At 50.1% G+C, this 20,210-nt stretch overlaps 2 protein-coding genes across 2 annotated transcripts; both read right to left on the reverse strand.

The window, feature by feature from the left end:
- Positions 1 to 167: 167 nt before the first annotated feature.
- Positions 168 to 4,927, reverse strand: Csf3 (colony stimulating factor 3). Its single transcript, XM_085695760.2, has 5 exons — positions 2,107 to 4,927; positions 1,846 to 2,018; positions 1,465 to 1,572; positions 1,198 to 1,344; positions 168 to 943 (listed from the first exon to the last, which is right to left on the reverse strand). The coding sequence occupies exons 1-5, from the start codon at positions 2,144 to 2,146 to the stop codon at positions 779 to 781; spliced, it is 633 nt and encodes a 210-aa protein (XP_085551886.2). The 5' UTR covers positions 2,147 to 4,927; the 3' UTR covers positions 168 to 778.
- A 1,136-nt stretch (positions 4,928 to 6,063) lies between these two features.
- Positions 6,064 to 19,378, reverse strand: Psmd3 (proteasome 26S subunit, non-ATPase 3). Its single transcript, XM_048450782.3, has 12 exons — positions 19,014 to 19,378; positions 15,855 to 16,045; positions 15,422 to 15,559; positions 13,465 to 13,601; positions 11,643 to 11,833; positions 11,102 to 11,205; positions 8,349 to 8,463; positions 8,142 to 8,261; positions 7,922 to 8,025; positions 7,539 to 7,694; positions 6,629 to 6,679; positions 6,064 to 6,520 (listed from the first exon to the last, which is right to left on the reverse strand). The coding sequence occupies exons 1-12, from the start codon at positions 19,219 to 19,221 to the stop codon at positions 6,443 to 6,445; spliced, it is 1,593 nt and encodes a 530-aa protein (XP_048306739.1). The 5' UTR covers positions 19,222 to 19,378; the 3' UTR covers positions 6,064 to 6,442.
- Between the last annotated feature and the right edge of the window lie 832 nt (positions 19,379 to 20,210).

Genomic DNA, 20,210 nt, shown 5'->3' on the forward strand with positions numbered 1-20,210 from the left:
CCTGTCACTTAGCTCAGGACGTACAGAGTGGCACCCAGACCGGTCAGGGTGAGCCAATGCGTCTGTCTTCCCAGCCCGGTCCTCTCCTGCCATCCACCAGCCCCTGGACAGGCATCAGCCAAACCCAAGAAGGAAGAAGGACGTTTACTGGATACAGACACTTTATTCCTCAAGCTTGGTTACAGTAAGCAAGTGGGGCCTACAGGGAGTTTAGACAGGTAGGCTTCCCTGCCTTACCCTCCCCGCGGGTTCCTCCTGCCTTTTCTCTCTTACCCGCCCCCCTCCCCAGTCCAGGAAGGCCCTAACAAAGAATCCAGTAAATTCCAGGGCCAAACCTGGCTGCTTCTGCCGCTTTGGGGACAGGGAAAGTGCGATGTGGTTGAGCAAAGCAAGGGATACAAAAACCCAGTTTGGGAACACTTCTGTTTAAATATTAAACAGGGTTGTCTTGTCTCCCAAAAGGGAGACCTCCTGGTGCTGCCGGGGCCCCTGAGACAGGGGTGGTGGGGCTCACTGCGGCTCTTGTGTACCGCCACAGACTGGGTGCCTGGAGCAGCCTCAGGAATCAATACTTGGTATTTACCTATCTCCTCCAGCCCTGGGGGCCAGAGGACTCAAGAGCTTCTCCTCTCTGTTGCAAGCAGGAGAACAAAACTCAGGAGTGGAGAGAAGAGCCTAGAAGCTTGGTGCTCCATTTTCTCTTCTCCATCTTTAAATAGTAGGTTTAAATAAGCATAAATATTAAATAGATAAATAAGATAGCTGGAAAGGGCTTTGCTCAGGGCTGGACCAGGTGCTTCAGAGCACAGTGAGCTGTCTCCAAGAATCTCTGCAGGTGGGAAGTGGCGAGGACACCTCCCGCCCGGCGCTGGAAGGCAGAGGTGAAGGTGGGCATGGCGCCCTGAGTGGGCTGCACCGTAGGGGCCACCCCCAGGCTTTCCATCTGCAGGGAGGAGAAAATGAAGTCGGGGATCAGTCCTTACTGCTGGCAGCGGAGTGCTGGAAGTTAGTGAGCTGCCCTGTGGGGCTCACTCTTCACATGGACGGTAAGAGCCAAGGCTCTAACCCCATCTGCATCCTCTTCTCAACCTGAAGGAATGGAGGGGGGACTCCCCATACACAGGCCTCCAGGGTGCCCAGGTAAGCTGGTGTGACCCATCCTTACTCTTACTCCTTCCCGCTCCAGGTGGAGCTCACCTGCTGCCAGATGGTGGTGGCAAAGTTGGCAACATCCAGCTGCAGCGCGTCCAAGGTGGGAGCCAACTCGGGAGAAATGCCTGCCAGGGCCTGAAGGAGGCCTTGGTAGAGGAAGAGTCCTCCATGGAGCTGGCTCAGGCACTTTGTCTGGGGACAGTAGGAGGGTTAGGCAGAATGCAGTGAGACACCCCTTCTTTTCAGGAGCCCAAATACCAGGGTGTGGTCCCTTCTCATCCTCCTGGTCCCCGTTCTCCTCCAAATACTCACCAGCTGCTGAGCCTGGCTGGAGCAGCGGCTCAGAGAGGCCTGCGGGATACCCAGCGAGTGGCCGAGCAGCACCAGCTCCTCCGGGTGGCACAGTTTGTAGGTAGCACACTGTGAATAGATGGGTACTGAGGGGCACTGGGCTTCTCAGCTCCATGTCGTCCCAGTGACCCTAAGTACTGCTCCACTGCTGCCTCTCATTTTCTCCCAAGTCCCCTTCATGTCCCATGTACCCTTGCTTGGTGTTTTGTCAGTATTCTGGGTGTGGAATCCAGGCCCTTGTGCACACTAGGCAAACGCTGCCGCTGCGTCCCCCTAGCCTGCTCCCTTCCCTTTTGCCCTCCTGTGCCCCTCCTTGCAGGCCTCCACACACACACCACTCACCAACTGCTCCAGCAGCACCGAGTTTCCAGCCTGAATCTTCCTCACTTGCTCCAAGGACTTAAGTAGGAAGCTCCGGGGCAAAGGCAGGGGTGGTGGCAGAGAGGTGACAGAGACTAGCGGAGCGGCCTCTTGTCCTGCCCAGAGTACACTGTGCCACAGCAGCAGCTGTAGGGCTGGCAGCAGACAGACAGGTTTGAGACACTTGGCCCCTCCAGCCCTCCCTCCTCTCCACGCCCAGGGCAGGTAATCAGGGCCACTCACCCATCAGTTTCCTGCAGCTCTGGGCAGAAAGCTGAGCCATGGGTTCTGGGTGCTGTGGGCTCAGCTCTGGGTTCTGCCAGGGCCTAGCTCCAGGGGGCCTTTATACAAACCCCATCAAGGCCTGGGAGGAAATTACCTGGGGCTGGGGCAGTCAGGCTTAGTAATAACTTCCCAGGATTTATGCAAATTTTCTTCTGTCGCTCAGGACAATGCAGGGGGTTGGGAAAAGCTTTTGCGAAAGTTTTGTGAAATCGGGGAATCTCTGCTCCTTCCTTGACGTCTTGTCCCCCTCAAACTCTTCCTCCAGCCACACCCAGGCCTGAATTGCTCCAGGGTGTTTGGTCAGAAGTGCTGGCGAAGCCCTGGGGGCTACAGAGGGAACTCAGCCAGACCTTGGGGAAGAATCAGGCCCCCAGGTCAAGATTGCTCCTATCTTTCTATCCTCTGCCAGATATGCCAGGGTTGCCCCCTCTGCCCTTTCTGTGATTCTTAAGATACCTATACCTGGGGCAAACACTCTGAGAGAGAAGGAAGAACCCATTGTTCTCTTTCCGTGCCCATAAGCTCCCCGGTGGCTGCCTCCTGCAGTGCCAGGAGCCCTGGACAGCACCCTGGGGTATTGTTTTCTGTGCCCACTCCACATATGGATAAAAAAACAAAGCAGTTCAGCATTCAGGCTGCTCTGTCCCAGGCTGATTAGCTGGGAACTCCCCAATACCCACCACTGTGACTCATCCCTTTAAGCCCCTGGATCCCGGCAGAGAGGCCAGAGGAAACCGGATGTCTGTCCTGAATGAATCAAGACCTTTTGGGGTGCTTTGCTCACCTGACCTTGGCTTTCTGTTTCCCTGCGTAGCTCTCCTGGCATATTACCCCACCGTAGCAGAGTCGGGGAGGGGGGGGTCTGGAGTCGGGTTAGGACACTCAAGGTCCCGATGATCTCTACCCCACAATCAAGTGGATGCAGGCTGGGGCGAGAAAAGAGAAACTACATCTCCAATCCTAGAACTCTGTCCAGTGATGTTTCTGGAGAGACCTTGGGTTTTCAATGCTGTGAACTGAGCCAGAGGGAAAAGCCCTGTCCAGTCACGAGTAGTAGAATTGGAAGGACATCCCAATCTCTGTTTCAATCCCCACAGGGTTTTACTGGCTAAAGAGGAGGAGGGGCATGCTTGTCTGATTGACCTCATCGCAAGTTGTCTCGTTCTGAGCCATTTCACTCCCACCTTTTGGGTCAAGGAACCAGACATCATCTGATGCTGAAGCCTAGCTGACTGGACAGGAACATTCCTGCAGCGAGGGTGCCCTCTGGTGGCCACATGCGTCCCAGGGGCCACCTATCTTTGCTGGGGAAGAGCACAGCAGGAGATTCCCTTTCAAGACGGTTTCTCTGTGTAGCCCTGGCCATCCTGGAACTTGGTCTGTAGACCAGTTTGGTCTCAAACTCAGAGATCCACCTGCCTCTGCCTCCCGAGTGCTGAGATTAAAGGTGTGTGCTACCGCTGCCCGACCTGAGATTCCTTTTCTTTTAACATGCTGACTGGCAACAACTGGCTACCTCATTTGTCAGAAACTCTTCATTGTGTATAGGTCAGTGGTTCTCAGCCTGTGGATTGCAACCCAGGGGTCGCATTTCAGATATCCTACATATCAGATACTTACATTACAATTCATAGCAACAGCAAAATTACAATTACAAAGTAGCAATGACATTTTATGGTTGGGGGTCACCACAATAGGAGGAAGTTGTTACTGCTGCTGGTTGCTAGCCAGACCTCAGTGGTAAGACTATCCCTGAAGACATCACAGGCTCTGGTCGCAAGACACCGAAAAACTGGAACTGACCTCCCTCTTCTGACCTCCTTCCTCTGAAGGAGCTGTGCAGGCTGCTGAGAGAACTGCCATCCCCTGCCTTTCTCAGCTGGGATCTGTGCATGTTGCACTATTGCCTGGCTAGGTAAAATGTGGACCCAGGGCCTCTGGCATGCAGTAGCGTCAAGTCTAGAAGAGCGAACAGTGACTTCCCGATTGGGTTTGAGGCTGGCTGCACAGGAGGGAATCCACCCTGTGCTGTAATCAGGGTTAGTGTCTATAGCTGGGAAGTCATCGAACCCAGCAGGGAAGGTACTGCTTTTGTTTTGGAAAATAGACATGTTTGTCTAGTTGTCATCCAAATAGTGATTTTTTGTTTTTGTTTTTCAAGACAAGGTTTCTCTATGTTGCTTTGGAGCCTGTCCTGGAACTCACTCTGTAGACTAGGTGGCCTCAAACTCACAGAGATCTGCCTGCTTCTGCCTCCTGAGACTAAAGCCTTCCCCACCACCACCTGGCTCCAAATAGTGATTTTTATGCCCATAGATAGTTAACTTCGGTCAGACAAGCTTCTTTTTATAGGGGGTTTTGATAATTTGTCATAACTGGTCAAAGTGCTGAGAATAAGTGATTGTTGGATCCTCGGCCATTAGTGAGACAACCGTCACCTACTCAAGGCCCGGGGACCATTGTGGAAGAGGGCAGAAAAAATGCAGAACTGGGGGCTTGAGAGATGGTTCAGTGGTTAGGAACTGACTGCTGTCTCAGAGGACCCAGGTTCAACTCCCAGCACTCACGTGGTAGCTCATCACTGCCATTACTCAAGCTCCAAGAGTTCCGGCACCTTCACACAGATACACATGCGGGCAAAACACCTATGCACATAAAAAATAACAAATGATTAAAAAGAAAAAGGAATGCAGAATTTGAGGAAGGGGCTGTGCTGTGGAACATTCTTCTGAAAAGGACACAGCCATGGCACTCCAGCTTACAACTTTTTTTTTCTATTTATTTTATAAATTATATATATAGAGAGACTATAGACTATTCAAAGCACGAACTATTTGGGCACAAGGACAAGATAAGATCATCTGGAAAGACAGAGTGGGGAGCTAGAGGGAGTCCTATCTCGTATATGCAGCTTCAGACATTTTATGACACCAAGGTAGCATTAACTAGAAACCTGTAGCAAATCTGGGTCACTGTGACCAGGGTTGGGCTGGGATCAGGAACCAAAGCAAACATTCATTTTGAGTGAATTGTGTTGCTGGTGAGGTGTGTCAGTGTGTATTCTGCAACAAACAATACTTTAATTAGCCCAAACGTCATGCCAGGTATTTGGGTGGCCTCTGAGGCTAGAAGCCCATCCCTCAAGGAGATTGATTACAGACAGGCTGGCAAGAGAAAGTTTTCCTACCAACCACTCTGTCAGAAAACGTGACTAAGTGACCCTGAGCACGCAAGCCGGAAAGTGGTTCTGGAAAGCCAGAGGCAGAACGCCATGCCATGTCCCAGGCATCGAGAGCTCAGCAGGGACAAAGGGATATGTGCGGTGACCCAGGGACACATGCCTAACCACACTGACCCAGTGGGGGCATTGCCATTAGTCCTGGAACACAACAACAGGTGTATGTCCCCGGCCATGTGCAGCCGGGGTTGGCTGGGGAGCTGAGGTGCCCCTTCCTGTTTTCAGTGAGCAGCCTTTCTTCCACTCCACGGGGGCCGTTGGGCAAAACTGTTCCCACCCTGTCCGGCTTCGCTCTCCTGGGCACACAAGGCCAGCTGCTCATTCTTTCTCGACCTTTTTCTGAGACAGGGTCTTATATAGTCAAGAGTTTGCTCTCGAACCTGACCTAGGGCTGGGTTACAGGTGTGCACCACCATGCCTGGTTTGAGCTAAGAATCAAACCTGGAGATTCCCTGCAAGTTGGCAAGCCCTCTGCCAACTGACTTCCATCTCTCGTTCGACCCTTGAGCACTTGGAAGTTTAGGTCCCTGATTTGAAGAGCCAGGAGGCCAGTCTAGTCCTTTATTTGATGACAGGGCAGAGATGCCTAGGACACCCAACATTTGAGAGCCCCAAATTTGGGCCTCCTAGCCTCAGTTCACCTCACTGTGTCAACACTAAAATCGAACAAGTACAAGGAGCTTTGGAGAAGTTTTTATTGTTTAAAAATCATAATTGAAGCTTCAAAAACATACAACCCAACATGTCCCAACTCCAGACCCTAGTCCACACCCTAATCCGCGGTTCTGTCGTCCCCTCCTGCTGCCTACACCACCATTAGGCAGGACTCTGCTCCAGGAGACTGCCACCTGTTCTCCTGCCCAGCTTATTGTCACCAGCTACAGAGAGGCATGGTACCAAGAGGGGGATAGTTGGCTCCCAGCATCTCTGACCCCTGCACATATGCAGTCTGTGAGCTGTGTGTGGGAAAAGGAGGCCAGGTTCCCGGGCAGGGGACCCCTGAGTGAAAAGACGAAAGCCAGTCTCCACTCAGCCCACCCCTCCCCAAGCCCTGCTTCAAGGGAAGCTGTCGTCATCATCTTCCGCCATCTCCTTGGCAAACTCCAAGTCCTGCTGCTCTCGCTCACGCCGTTCCTGTGGGGAGAGGGGCTGCTGGCTTCACCCAAGGGAGGGGCTGCCCTGCCCTCCAAATCCTTCCCTGCTTCCCTTTGAAAAGGTCCACCCTTCTTCCTTCTTGCTCACCTCTGCCGACTCCAGGTCCTTGTTGTAGGATTTGGGAGGAAACCGCATGGCCTGAAAACAGCAGGTGGAGAGAGAAGCAGGAATCACTGGCATGCCCTTTGCCTGCTTCAGACACCAACGTCTGTAACACGGTGGGCCATGGCCACCCTCCTGTCCAGGTGGGAAGTTATCTATGCACACATGCACGGAATGTATGTATGTATGTATGTATGTATCTCTCTCTCTCTCTAAAGGCTGGCTGGCCTCAACCTCAGAGATCCACCTGCCTCTACCTCTTGTGTGCTGAGACTAAAGGCGTGCACCAACACACCAGTTTAGAACTGAATTCTACCAGATGTTAAAGGTGAGGCATAAAGAGCTAGGTCACAAAGGGCTTCCCACATCTGCACAGCACACTTTGTTATATTTGAAGGGTGACAGCAACACCCTGGTTCCTGAGTGAGGAGGAAGACCAGGCCAGAACAGCAACAAACTCAGTGTCTAGGTACAGAAGGGGTTAGAGCCTTCCATGGAACTAAATGCCACCCCATGGTTTATACAGGTGAGCCTGGTGCTCCACGGTGTGCAGTGACAGTCTCAGTAATCAATCCCCAAAGAAGGCTGGCCAGGCAGCAATTCACCATGTTTCACAGGCAGAGGCAGGGACTCAGAGAGGAGGTTCCTGGGACCCTGCCTGCTCCTCCGTGGTGACATCCTTTACAATGCTACAGGAGAAGGCACTAGAGTCCTCGTGGCAGGGGCTATGGAGCCTTGCCCGAGTCCTTTGTCCTACAGTCCTGCTGCACGTCAGTGATTTTTAGACATGGGCTAGGAACTGGGTACTACTCAAGTACTAGGCTTCCCTGAGGATTCTGGGGGAGGGAGGGTCATAAATGCCAGCTAGCCCAGTCAGTAGCCAAGGGCAGCTCACCTTGACAGACATGTTGTGGATGTCCAGGCAGAAGGAGATGCGCTGGTGGAAGGCTAGCTGGGGTTCCCGGGTAGAGTAGATATCAGTCATCTCTTTGGATTGAACATAGCCCTTCTCGTGATTGATGCTGGCCTCGATCACACCGTCCCGGATGGCCTGCGGGCTCCCAGAGGGAGGAAAAGTCACCTCCTGCTAGGTCACCTCTGGCGCTGTTCTAGTCCTCTATCCTAACACTCAAACCCAGACTCATTCTCTTCCTGGCAACCTCCTGGCTTTGCTATAGTTACTAGCATTTCCTGATGAGACTGGGTTACTGCCATACCTTCTGGCGAATTCCCTTCTACTCCTACCCCCTATATAAGAGGCAGGAAGGCACATCCCACCTTGGCGACAATGAACTCTGCATCTTCTGGACTATCCAGCTGCAGCTTCTGGGCAATGTCCGCCAGGGAGATACGGGAATAAGAGAGGCTGATCATGCGCACACCTGCAGGAGGAGCAATGGATGGGCAGGTGGCACGATGGGTCACCACCCACCTACCCACGAGGTTGCCCATGCTGGGAAGAAAGTCCATCTGCATCTGTTCAGACCCAAAGCCACACCTGTCTTAATCACATTGTGTCGCAGTCGGATAATTAGGGTATAGGTCCCATCTGTTTGAAACTTCTCTCCAAACTGATCCAGGACTTGGTTGAACTTGGCAAGATTTCCTGTCCTAACAGCTGTGAGGAGACAGGAGCACCTTAGTTGATGTAAATGGGCACACACACCAGGCCGCAGGGCAGGGCTCTGGGAGAGGGCAGCCTTACCTTGGGTGAGAAGGAAGTAGGGCATGAGAGAGCGCTTGAGGGAGGGCTGGCGGAACTGCAGGCGGTCTGGGATCTCCCCCAGCAGGAGCTCCACCACAATCAGAAGCTTGTGCACCTGCGAGGGGTGTAACAGGGAACTCAGTGGGCAGGGAGCGTGTAGATGGGGAAATGAACGGGGCTCTGATCTCATCAGACACACCGAAGCAGAGAAGGCAGAACTGTGATGCACACAGTCAGGTGGGCAGAGAGACGTACATACACATAAGCTAACTTAAAAGGGAGAGAGACGCAGATGGCTCAACAGTTAAGCGTGTCTGCTGCTCTGCTCTGGCAGAGGACAGGAGTCTGGTTCCCAGCACCCACATGGTGGCTCACTACTGTCTCCAGCTCCAGAGGATCTGATGCCTTCTTTGGGCTCTGTGGGAACTCATAAACACACAGCACACACTGATAGACACCACACACACATTTAAATAAGTAAAAATAAATCTTAAAGAAAATAAGGGCCAGGTGTGGTATTAATCCCAGCAGAGGCAGGTGGGTCTCTGTGAATTTGAGGCCAGCCTGGTCTACGTAGTGAGTTCTAGGACAGCCAGGGCTGTGTAGAGACTCTCTCTCACCATACACACAACAAACAAACAACCCACAAAGAGGGTGAGAGGGAAGCAGAGGTTAGAATGGCAGGCACAGTGTGGCGCTAGGATGCAGCCAGGCATGAAGCAGACCACACGCTGAGGCCACCAGGAGCCTCTAGAGTCTCCTCAGGGCTCCCAGAAAGGAGTCCATCCCATCCGTGCTTTGATGTTAGTCTAGTAAGACCTCCTGTTCGGCTTTAAACTTCATAAGTGGAAGGGGAACAAATTTATGTTTGCCTTTTCAAAAAGGCAGGGTTATACAGCTTGGGTGAGCCCTGTATTTGCTATAGAATTAGGAACAATACTCCTACCTCAACTTCCCAAGTGCTAGAATATGACATGCACCATGAAGCCTGGCCAATATACCTGCTTTGTCTTACTTTGTATCTATTCCTGGAAAATGTTCTAAAATGTATTCTGATCATATTCATCCCCCATTCCCTTCCCCTAATTCCTCTCAGATCTACTTCCAAAGTTTGTCTTTTAAGTTTTGGGTTTTTGCTTTGTTTTGTTTTGTTTTTTTGAGACAGGGTTTCACTGTTTAGCTTTGGCTGTCCTAGAACTAGCTCTGTAGACCAGGCTGGTCTCGATCTTATAGCGATCCACCTGCCTCTGCTTCCCAAGTGCTGGGATTAAAGGCGTGCACCAATAGCACCCAGTTATCTTGTAAGGTTTACGGTAGAGAATAAATAGCCTTTATCTACTCCTGAAGAAAACGAATGTCTCCCATTTACCAGTAGCAGCAGCACCCAACAGTTCAAATGCACACCCTGGGGCACAGTGACACCATCTTTAATCCCAGCATTTGGGAGGCAGAAGCTAGCTTCATCTACACAGGGAGTTCCAGCCAACCAGGGCTGAATAGTGAGACTGCTGAGAGAGTGAGTGTGTGTGCGAGAGAGAAAGAGACTTCTTTGTAAACAGGGTCTTGCTCCACAGTCCCAGTTGGCTCAAACCTGCAGGGCTCTTGCTGCTCTTCCCAAGTGCCTGAGCATACAGCTGTGCCCTCCAGCCCAGCTGCAACCTATATTTTAGTAAGTTTTGAAAGGGGAGGAGCGGGGGACAGGCCTTCTCCTTAAACACACACATCCCAGGCTTCCTCATCAACCTAACACTGGTCAAAGACCCCAGGCCAACTCTCGGCACCATCCTGTCCCAGATGCTACTATGGGGAGCTATGAACCCTTACATCTTGTCTGAGATAACAGACTTTCCGACAGGGCTCCACCCAGCATGTGACACACAATTTCACTACCTGTAGCTGTCGTGATTTTTGTTATCTGAGGCACGCTCTTACATTACGTGGTCCAGGTTGGCCTCAAACCTGCTAGCTTCCTGTGTCAGTCTCCTAATTACCTGGATTACTGTGTGCCACCACACCTGCCTCCTAGTGATTTTTAAAAGAAACTTTAGCATGTCACTTATAGCGCGAGCAACCTTCCAGGCTGCTCATGGGTCCCAGGAGTCTTGAAATCCCTTTGTGTGAAAATTCTAATATTCCAAAAACCAGTTCAAATTTAAGATTTCTGATTTTTTAAAACCAAGTGAGCCTAGTCCAAATGGAACGCCATGCTTTCCGCCACTGCCCCATCACTGCCCTGCTCACTCATGGACAAGGGGACAATGGAGGCTGGTGCCATGCTGAGGCAGGAACATAGGCCTATAGCTGGAAGAACTGGGTCCCAAAATTGGGCTCTGATACTTTACATAGGCCCATGGTCCTTGGAGGCAACATTCTCTCTCCCTGAAGCATCACTACCGAGAGATGCCCTCTTCATCCTTGTCACTCATGGTGCCGAACACCAAAGGCATGAAGTGGCCAAGTTTCTATGCACAGGAGCCCTCAGCTTTGTGAATTATGAGACTGTCTGGATTTCCTGGCCACAGACAACACTCATCAAGACAGGCACTTAAGGGTCCAGGTAAAAGCCTGGCCTTCTCAACACGAGCCAGGCCATGCCTAGAATAACTGCTTAGAGTGCTGGGGAATCAGGAACATTCCAAACCCATCTCAGCATGGGCAGCCGCAAGGGTCAGGAAGGGCGAGCTCTAGCGCAGGGAAGCAGACCTAAGGGTACCAGATAAGCAAGGGGGGGGGGGGTAAGGAAGTTGGCTGACCGTCTGTTTGAAGCCAACAGCTGTGTGCTGTGGGGCCTTGCGCAGGGCATTGGTCATCGTTCTCCGGGCTTCAGAGTACTCCAGCTGGATAGCTTTGATTCGGCCTGGACAGGACAGAAGAGTGGGTCAAAAGAGTGTGGGGGGTGGGTGGGGGGGTGGCACATGCCATGCCTTTAATCCCAGCATTTAGGGAGGCAGAGACATGCGGATCTCTGAGTTTGAGGCCAGCCTGGTCTACAAAGCAAGTTCTAGGACAGCCAGGAAAACCCTATCTTAAAAAGCCAACCAAACAAACAAACAAAAAAGTCACGTCATTCACCATGAACACTTGGCTTGAGAACAGTCTAAGCTCTTGCTTGCCTGATGATTTGTAGCGTAGCCCATGTGGAGGCCTTGACTGGGCTAATCAGCCCAAGCTTTACCCAGTCCCTCCCATGCCTGTCTAGGATGAGTGCTGTCTGTGCCAAATGGTCCAACCCTGAAAAGTCAGGATCAAGGAGCCTGAGCCACCTCCTGCTTTGTGGGTGGGACCCCTGCTTACCTGTGTAGTAGAGGTACCTGGCCCACTCGTTGTTGTTAGCCTGTTCGGGGAAGACAGACTTGGACACTAGTTTCTCAGCCTGGTCATACAGGCTGTAATGTAGGTAATTCCGAAGCAAGAGGTTCAATAGGGTAGCCTGTCCGTCTGCATCATGCCGGAGGGTGGCTGTCCGGAGCCGGGCATGCAAGAAACTTTGAGAAGGAAAGCAAAGGGGTGTCAAACCCTCAAACCATGTCAGATGTGGTGAGTCACATCTTTGATCCCAGTCCTTGGGAGGTAGAAGCAGGTGGGTTTCTGTGAGTTGAGGTCAGTCTGATCTACTTGTCTAGTTCCAGGACAGTCAGGGCTACACAGAGACCCTGTCTCAAAGACAAACAACACCAAGTCGCAAAACACAACTCTGCACTGCCCGATTCACCACACGTTCATTGGTCGGCACTCGTCTAGAAGCCCCATTCCAGAAAGGACAGCACCTGTGCTTGCAATAAGACTGTGCTTTACCCAGCGGGACAGACGGTGGCAGAAGCTAAGGAGAAACCAGGGAAGAGCAGCAGGCAAGCAGGAGGCAAGAGGGGGCTGGCTTCTTTCCTTCCGTCCCTTGGTTGTGAGCCCAAGCCTTTAGCAGCTGAGTCTCTCTAGCCCCGGTTTTCCATTTTCTATTACACTTATGTGTGTGCACTTGAGTGCCAGCGTGTACACATGGGCACAGGACAACTTCCAGGGGTTGGTTCTCATTCCACAACCTGGGTCCTGGGGATCAAATTCAGGTTCTCAAGCTTGGCAGCAGCTATCTTTACCTACTGAACCATCAATATGGTTGAATTGCTTTTTAATTATTACATTAAAAATTGCGTATGGGTGAGTATGCACTGGCACAGCTATGGAGGTCAGAGGTCAACTTTAGGGAACTGGCTTCATCCTTCTATTCTGTTGATCTCAGGGACAGAACTCGGTCGCTGGACTTTAACACACTGAACGGTTTCACCAGCCCTGATGGATTATAAACAGCCAGGTCCCCATAGGACTGAGACAGTCACAGGGAAGGACAGACTGAGGAGGTTGTCTAGTCTGCCCAAGAAAGGACAGGAGAGTCAGTTTAGTTCTCAGAAATGCCATGAGGGCTCTGGCTTTTCTAAAGGGCTAGAGCTGGGGTGGCAAAGCAGGTTTTGAACAGAAAACCAAAATATTTCTAGCATGTCTTTTCACCCCTCTCTCCTTAGTTGTGGGCTGACAAAAAAGCCAGGGGACAGTTCGTTAAAGCCCAGAGGTTATGCACATCGCTTACCCAGGATCTCCACTCCCCCTCTCAGGGCGTGTTAGATACCCATTACCTGCTGGGTATCTGTGGGGGTCTGAACAAGAATGTCCCCACAGGCCCATATATTTGAATGCTTAGTCACCAAAGAGTGGCACTATTTAGAAAACTTAGAAGGGTTAGGAGGTGTGGCCTTGTTGGAGTAAGTGTGGTCTTGTAGGTGGAAGTGTGTCACCAAGGTTTCAAAAGTTCAAGCATCCAAGCACTCAGGAGGCAGAGACAGGAAGATCCCTGCATTTGAGGCCAGCCTGGTCTACAGAGCGAGTGCCAGGACAGCCAGGGCTACATAGAGAAACCCCTCAAACAAGAATGCAGCTCTCAGCTACTGTTCCAGAGCCATGCATGGTGTCATAACAACAGACTAACCCTTACGAGTTGCCCTGGTCACAATGTCTCTTCACTACAACAGAACAGTGACTGAGACAGGACCTCACACCCACTAGTCCATTAAACTGTGTAGTAGTGATGACCATGGCTCTGATCCCATGGTGACCTTGGCTCTCGTACCTGCGCACCACATCCAGCTTGTCCAGGAACTCATAGACCCGGGCATGGTAATAGTAACACTTTGCAGCTACGAGGTCCAGGGCTCGGCGGTTCTGAGTGCTGATCTTCTGCATCAGGTCATCAGAGATTTTCTGGGCCTGGCGGGGGTGGGGGTGGGGGAGCGCAGAAGAGAACCAAGAGGAAATATCATGAGCCAACAATTCTGCTCCTAGGTGTATATCAAAGAGAACTGTAAACAGTTACACATAAAAGCCTATAAACAAATACTAATATCTACATCATTTAAAATAACCCAGGGATTTCTTGGTAGCTGAAGAACACCTGAAAAACCAAGTGTGGTGCTGCATGCCTGTAATTCTAGTGCACGGGAGGGAGGAAGATCCAGTTCGAGGCTAGGTTGGGCTAGAGACATGAAACTAAACACTAAAAACTAAAAACTCGCTTAAATAGTAAGTGAAGAAAGGCATATCCACTGGAATATGTCACAAAAATGTGATCCTCCAGGAGGGCTGCAGCAAGTCTCAGGTCAGCCTGGGTTAGAGAGCCAGACACTGAAACAAAACCAAACAAAAACGACAGGCTAGGGTATGGCGTGGTGGGACAATGCTTACCCAGCAGTAGCACAAATGACATCCTAACTTCCAACTTCAGTTAAAAGAAAAGCGTAGAATGATGTGCTCACTGATCCATGCTATGCCATTAACCACTGCAAAATTTTTAAACTTTGTATCAAGAAGCAAATTTTCCAGAGACAGAAAGCACATTGGCGTTTGTGATGGAGCAAGGACCATGCCCTTGGTGTTAGTGCTGGCGGCTGTAGAGCCTTCTGTGTATACAGAAAAACCACCCATCTGTCTACAGAAACAACAAACAAGCAAACAAAACAGAGATGTGGAAAGAACAGAACAGCATGAGGAGTGACTGTCACCTCTGCACGTCCTGTGGAGCTAGAACTGCCAAGCAAGATGGCCCGGCCTGGCAAGTGACGGAACTGTAGTGTAGGTTAAATACCTAATGTCCCTTATTTATTTTATTTTTATCTTACGCATGTGTTTTCCCTTAATGTATATTAGGTGCACCATATGCCTGCCTGATGCCTAAGCCAGATGTTGAATCTCCTGAAGCAGGAGTCATAAAGGCTTGTAGGCTGGCATCCACATGAGGGCTGGGTGTCAACCCTGGGTCCTCTTCAACAGTATTAGCTGAACCATCTATCCAGCCTCACAGAGTTGGCTTTTTAAAAATATAATTTTGGGGGCTGGAGAGATGGCTCAGAGGTTAAGAGCACTGCCTCCTCTTCCAAAAGTCCCGAGTTCAATTCCCAGCAACCACATGGTGGCTCACAACCATCTGGAATGGGGTCTGGTGCCCTCTTCTGGCCTACATGCATACACACAGACAGAATAGTGTATACATGATAAATAAATAAATATTTAAAAAAAAATAAAATAAAAATATAATTTTGAAAAATTATTACTTTTATTTGAGTGTGCATATGCCATCTATCAATTCTTCTGTCTCAGCCTCCTGAGTGCTTAGGTAATAGACATGCACCACACATGATTAGCTGCCATTTCTTTTTCTTTTGTTGGTTTTTCAAAACAGGGTTTCTCTGTGTAGCCCTGGTTGTCCTTGAACTTAGATATTCGTTTGCCTCTGCCTCCTGAGCGCTGGGATTGAAGGTGTGTGCCACCACCACCTGGCACCTTTTTAAAAGATCTACAAAAGTTTACTCTGTACAAATGTGAGACGGGGTCTCACTATGCAGCCCACACTGGCCTTGAACTCCTATTCTGTCTCAGCCTCTGAGCAATGGGATTGTAGGTGTGCACTACCATGCCTGGCTTGGGGAGTCGGGATAAGAGATAGTTCCCAGCGATTCCCTCTATTTCTTCACTGGAGATAATCTCCCCGGAGGCCTGGGGCTCACTAGTTGTTTCCGCCACATCCCAGATACCTCTTTGTAGCGTTTGCTGTTCATTAGGAAGATGACCATGAGCAGCTGGAGATAGGCTTCCACTTCGGGCAGGAGAGGGGCTGATGCAGCTTTTCCTGTACGTGGACGGAACTGTAGATCGGCTTCTGTGTCCATGGGCTAGGAGAGGACAGAATTACCATGGAGAAGTGCAGTGAAACCAAGCAACAAGAGTTTACTGGGCACTCACTGTGTGTTTCGACATACACTTACTGAGTGCCCACTATGCACAAAGAAATTTGCTGAGGATTTGAGATTAAAGATAGTCCATTTTTTTTGGAGTGTCAAGGATGCTGACGACAGAACAGAATAAAGATTTCTGTAATCTCACAAAAGGCTTGAATTAAGAACAAAGTGACCACACCTGAGACCACTGGAAATCCTATCCAACACCCTTAAAGCTAACCCAACTCACTTCTTCTAGGAAGGGTAGCAAGAAGTCTCGAGTGGCATTATTGGAGGTGAAGAAGCCATGCACGGCCTTATACAGAACATAGTGGTTGAGGCGGCGTGACGTGGACGGCAGCATCCGCAGCGCCCTCAGCACGAACCGAGGCTCCTTGCCCGAAACAGCCTTCTCGAGCTGCTTCACGTGCTCTTTGATGTCTGCAGAGGACCAGAGAAGAGAAAGAAGTTACTTCAATTCTTCCTGTTTCCTACCACTCTTGGGGAGCAGCTGGGGAGCATCTTATAAAGGGGGCGGTATGCATATCTACGCCTTTGGGCCTAAAAAAATTAAGCAGTATTTATGAGGCAGTGCACCGATTTTCAGACATAACCGAAAACAAGGAAAAATACGATCGGGGCAGGAGATAGGGTAGAGGACAGCAGAAAGGTACAGAAAAGGAAACAGTTGAGAAGCAAAGCAGAAGAAACACATGGAGATTTATCAGAGCTCAAAATAGGAAAAGACTTTGTAAACAGTGGAAAAATTAAACTTAGAGACAGATACACAGGACTGAGTGTAACGACAAAAAAACCCTTCTGAATAACCACATCAACAAGAGAAAAATTCGTGCAACAAATGGCCAGGTTCACATTTCACTTCACAAAGAACGTATAGAACTGATTAAGAGAAACTATGGGGGTTAGAGAGATGGCTCAGCGGTTAAGAACACCGGCTGCTCTTCCAGGGTCCCAGGTTCAGTTCCCAGCACCCACATAGCATCTCACAACTATCTGTAACTCCAGTTCCAGAGGCTCTGACACCATCACACAGACATACATGCAGGCAAAACACCAATGTACGTAAAATAAATAAATAGATCTTTAAAAAAGAGAGAGGGAGGCCAGGCGGCAGATGCTTTTAATCCCAGCAGAGGCAAGCAGATCTCTGTGGGTTCAAGGCCAGCCTGGTCTACTGAGCAAGTTCCAAGACAGACTCCGCCCACCCCCCAAAAAAAGAGAAAGAGGAAGAAAGAAACTACTGGTCATAACTTCAAAACAAAAGTAGACTTGGACAAAAAGCAGAGGACGGCAAACATAAAAGACACGAAAGCTGTATTTTTGTAGTATGCAAATATCTGAAAAAAACCTGAAAACTGACTCTTTTTTTTGGTTTTTCAAGACAGGTTTTTTTTTTTTGTAGCTTTGGAACCTATCCTGGTACTAGCTCTTGTAGACCAGGCTGGCCTTGAACTCACAAGAGATCCACCTGCCTCTGCCACCCCCGAGTGTTGGGATTAAAGGCGTGCGCCACCACCGCCCAACAGATACACTTTTATACTACCAAATTAGCAGTATTTTTAAGTGGAATGGAAACATAAGCAGTGAAGGGAAAAGAGCATTTATAATGTAAATCAGATTTTCAGGACTACATAAAAAGCTTTAGAAATGGGGCTGAAGCAATGGTTTAGTGGTTAGGTGCATTGGCTACTCTTCCTCTGGATGTGGTGGCTCACATCCATCCACAAGTATAGTTCAGGGAATCAGACGTCCTCTTTCGACCTTTGTGGTCACTGCACACAAGTGGTACACTTACAACCACGCAGGTAAAACACATACACACAAACACAAATTTAAATTTAGACATGTTTACCCTTTTTGACTTAGACATATACATTCTGGGAAGTTACACTTAAATAGTTATAAAAGTTGATTAAAAACTTAGGTATGGAGATGATGCTCGCAAAACTACTTAAAAGAGCAAGAACCATGAAAAACTTTAACTGTGCAGTCAAGTGGCAGTTTCTTAGCGACATCCCCGCACTGGGTGCTTGTGATACCAATACAAACGACAGCAGCAACTGCTTACGGAGGGTTTAGCATGTATTTATTCTGTGCTAGGCACAGTTCATGCATCCTACGAAAAAGACACAAAATCTTTACATACTAATTATCTTGATTCTAACTGTGTACTGCAGCGATCTCAATGACATAACAGCTTGAAAACACACAGGAAAACATGTTAACCATGCCTGAACTTTTCCCCGTTACTTTAGAATTCTCAAGCTGCAAATTCTTTGCAGTGAATACAAACCATAATGAAATGTACACACACTCTCGAGCAATGCTGACAGTTCTGCCACTGGCTGCTTTCATTTCAGGTAAAAATCTTTACTGGACACAGATACTGTTGCCAAGGTTTTTTTTTTTAAAGTGGGAGTTGATACAGTCCCCACCCCCACTCAAAAGTACCACTCAAGGTATAACATGGCTTTTCTCCGCGTTTTAAAGTGTTTTTTCATGCAGTTAAGCAAAACGAGAGAGAGAAAAAAAATTCTAGTAAGGAGCCTGGTCTCACTTGAGCCAGAACTTGGGGTACGGATCTCGGTGAAGTCTCACCTCACCCACTTCAACCATGGACGGACAGGATGGACTAAGTGGGAAAAGTAAAATGGCAATTTAAGAGGGACAAGAGGATAATAGGAACCCGAGAACTGGCATCTGGAAGAAAAAAGTTTGATGGTGGTGGCTTTATAGGAGTTGAGGCCACAGGTAAGCACTATAAACAAACAAACAAGCAAACAAGAAGAAGACAAACTCAGGAGTGGAAGTGTGGATGTGCTTGAACTCTTTAGGAGTGGAGGGGGAGTAAGGACCTCAAAAGAGAGGAAAAGAGCAACGGGACAGTTTAGATACTTCAATTACAGAAGTAAGGAAGCAAGCAAGGTAGAAATGGCTTTCCTAGGGAGTTCGCTAAAGGAAACCGGAGCTACAGAACCCTCTATAAACGATCAGCTAATGGGCCAGTGTACTATTTCCCTGGCCTCTTTAGACACAAATACAAACGCTGATTTCTAGGGATCAGCAGCATTTCGGAGGTGCTAGAATCGGTTGGATGGGGTGTGTACATGGAGTAGATCAGTGGGAAGGACTGAAGGAAAGCCTCGGTGAGACCAAGATGCAAGCCCAGAGGAGAAGAGGGAGTATGAAGAGAGCAGTCCGCAGCCTGGAGAACAGATTCAGTCGCCGGCTGGGGTCGAGAGCGACAGAGTGGTGGGGCGGGTACTTCCGACCCCGGCCCCATTGACCGAGGTAGGTGGAGGCTGCGCTGAGGTCCCAGGTTGAAGTCGCATCACCGTGGCCGCTGTCACCCGTGATCGCGGCACGTCCCGGACGCGGGCTCCCGTACCTTCCAAGGTGACAGTATCCAGCTCTCGCTGGGAGTGCTCGGTCGCGGCTGCCTTGCCTTCTCCCTCCCCCGTTGAGCCGCTCCCTGCTGCTGCCTCCTCTTTCATCTCCACATCCTGGGGGGCCGGCGGCGGCGGTTCTTGTTCCCCTCCCGGCGGCGGCTTCGCCTTGTCGGCGCCTCGGCGCCGCGCCGAGCCCTCCTGCTTCATGGCGCCCGGGGTCGCGGCCTGGTCCGGGGACCGAGGCAGGGGCCTCGCCTAAACCCTCACACCAGAGACCAGGCACAGAGCCGGGCCTGCACACCAGCGCGGGCTCGCGTCGGGCCGCACGATGACCGAGCAGCTGCAAACTCCTTCCCGGCGCTGGGGCTTCTGGGAAATGCCAGGCCCGGCGAGCGGATGGCCGAGTCCAGGGAGGGGAGAGAAATCAACAGCCGAGGTGCACGATGGAGGCGGATCTTCCAGCAAGGGGGAGGAGTCCGCAAGAATTTGTGGGGTTTAAGAGTGATTTTATTTTCCTCTCGAGTGCGTATCTCCGGACGTCCGCGAGAGGTCCCCTTAGGCTCCAACCTGGGCTACCACAGACTCTAATACGTAAGTGGATAGGACCTATCCGAGCGCAGATCCTGATGACATAACAAGTTGCCGGGCTTTTTTTTTTTTTTCCTTTTCCCTCTCTTCCCCGCCCGGCAAACTCTCCCAGTTTGCGCAGGTCAGGTCTCCTGTGAAATCCGTCTGGCTCGCGCTCTCAACGCACGCCGGGTGCTTCCAGCGCCGGGTAGAAAAGAGCCTGTGTGCTTGTAGCTAGGCTGTTAGATTGAACTGAGCTCAACCCCTGTGGCATCCGAACTTCCTTGTCAAATTTTTGTATAGTGCTGAAGAAAGGAAAGGAAAAAGGAAAAAAGGGGAAGGAGGAAGGAAGGAAGGAAGGAAGGAAGGAAGGAAGGAAGGAAGGAAGGAAGGAAGGAAGGAAGGAAGAGGAAGGAAGGAAGAGGGAAAAAAAGTAATATGGGTCCGCAAGGATAAAGGACCATGCTGCCAACGTGTGGAGACATGAGCTTGATCCCTAGGTTCCATGGTAGAACGAGAGAAAAGAGTCTCACAGGTTGTTCTCTGACCTCCACAAGCATGCCGTCACAGCACGCCCCATAAATAAATGAGAGAGAGAGAAAGAGAGAGAGAATGTAATGTACCTGGTC

This window comes from Myodes glareolus, chromosome 9 (assembly GCF_982192425.1).
Source record: "Myodes glareolus chromosome 9, mMyoGla1.1, whole genome shotgun sequence".
NCBI classification, from domain to species: domain Eukaryota; kingdom Metazoa; phylum Chordata; class Mammalia; order Rodentia; family Cricetidae; genus Myodes; species Myodes glareolus.

Bases quoted from the DNA above. Each gene is read 5' to 3' on its own strand.
- Csf3 (XM_085695760.2), bottom strand. From the start codon at position 2,146: ATGGCTCAGCTTTCTGCCCAGAGCTGCAGGAAACTGATGG. The intron at 2,019-2,106 runs GTGAGTGGCCCT...GTCTGCTGCCAG, and splicing joins GAGCTGCAGGAAACTGATGG to CCCTACAGCTGCTGCTGTGG. The intron at 1,345-1,464 runs GTGAGTATTTGG...TACTGTCCCCAG, and splicing joins CCAGCCAGGCTCAGCAGCTG to ACAAAGTGCCTGAGCCAGCT.
- Psmd3 (XM_048450782.3), bottom strand. From the start codon at position 19,221: ATGAAGCAGGAGGGCTCGGCGCGGCGCCGAGGCGCCGACAAGGCGAAG. The intron at 15,560-15,854 runs GTGAGTTGGGTT...GTCCTCTCCTAG, and splicing joins TGCTACCCTTCCTAGAAGAA to CCCATGGACACAGAAGCCGA. The intron at 7,695-7,921 runs GTGGGATGTGCC...GGGAGCCCGCAG, and splicing joins CAGAGTTCATTGTCGCCAAG to GCCATCCGGGACGGTGTGAT.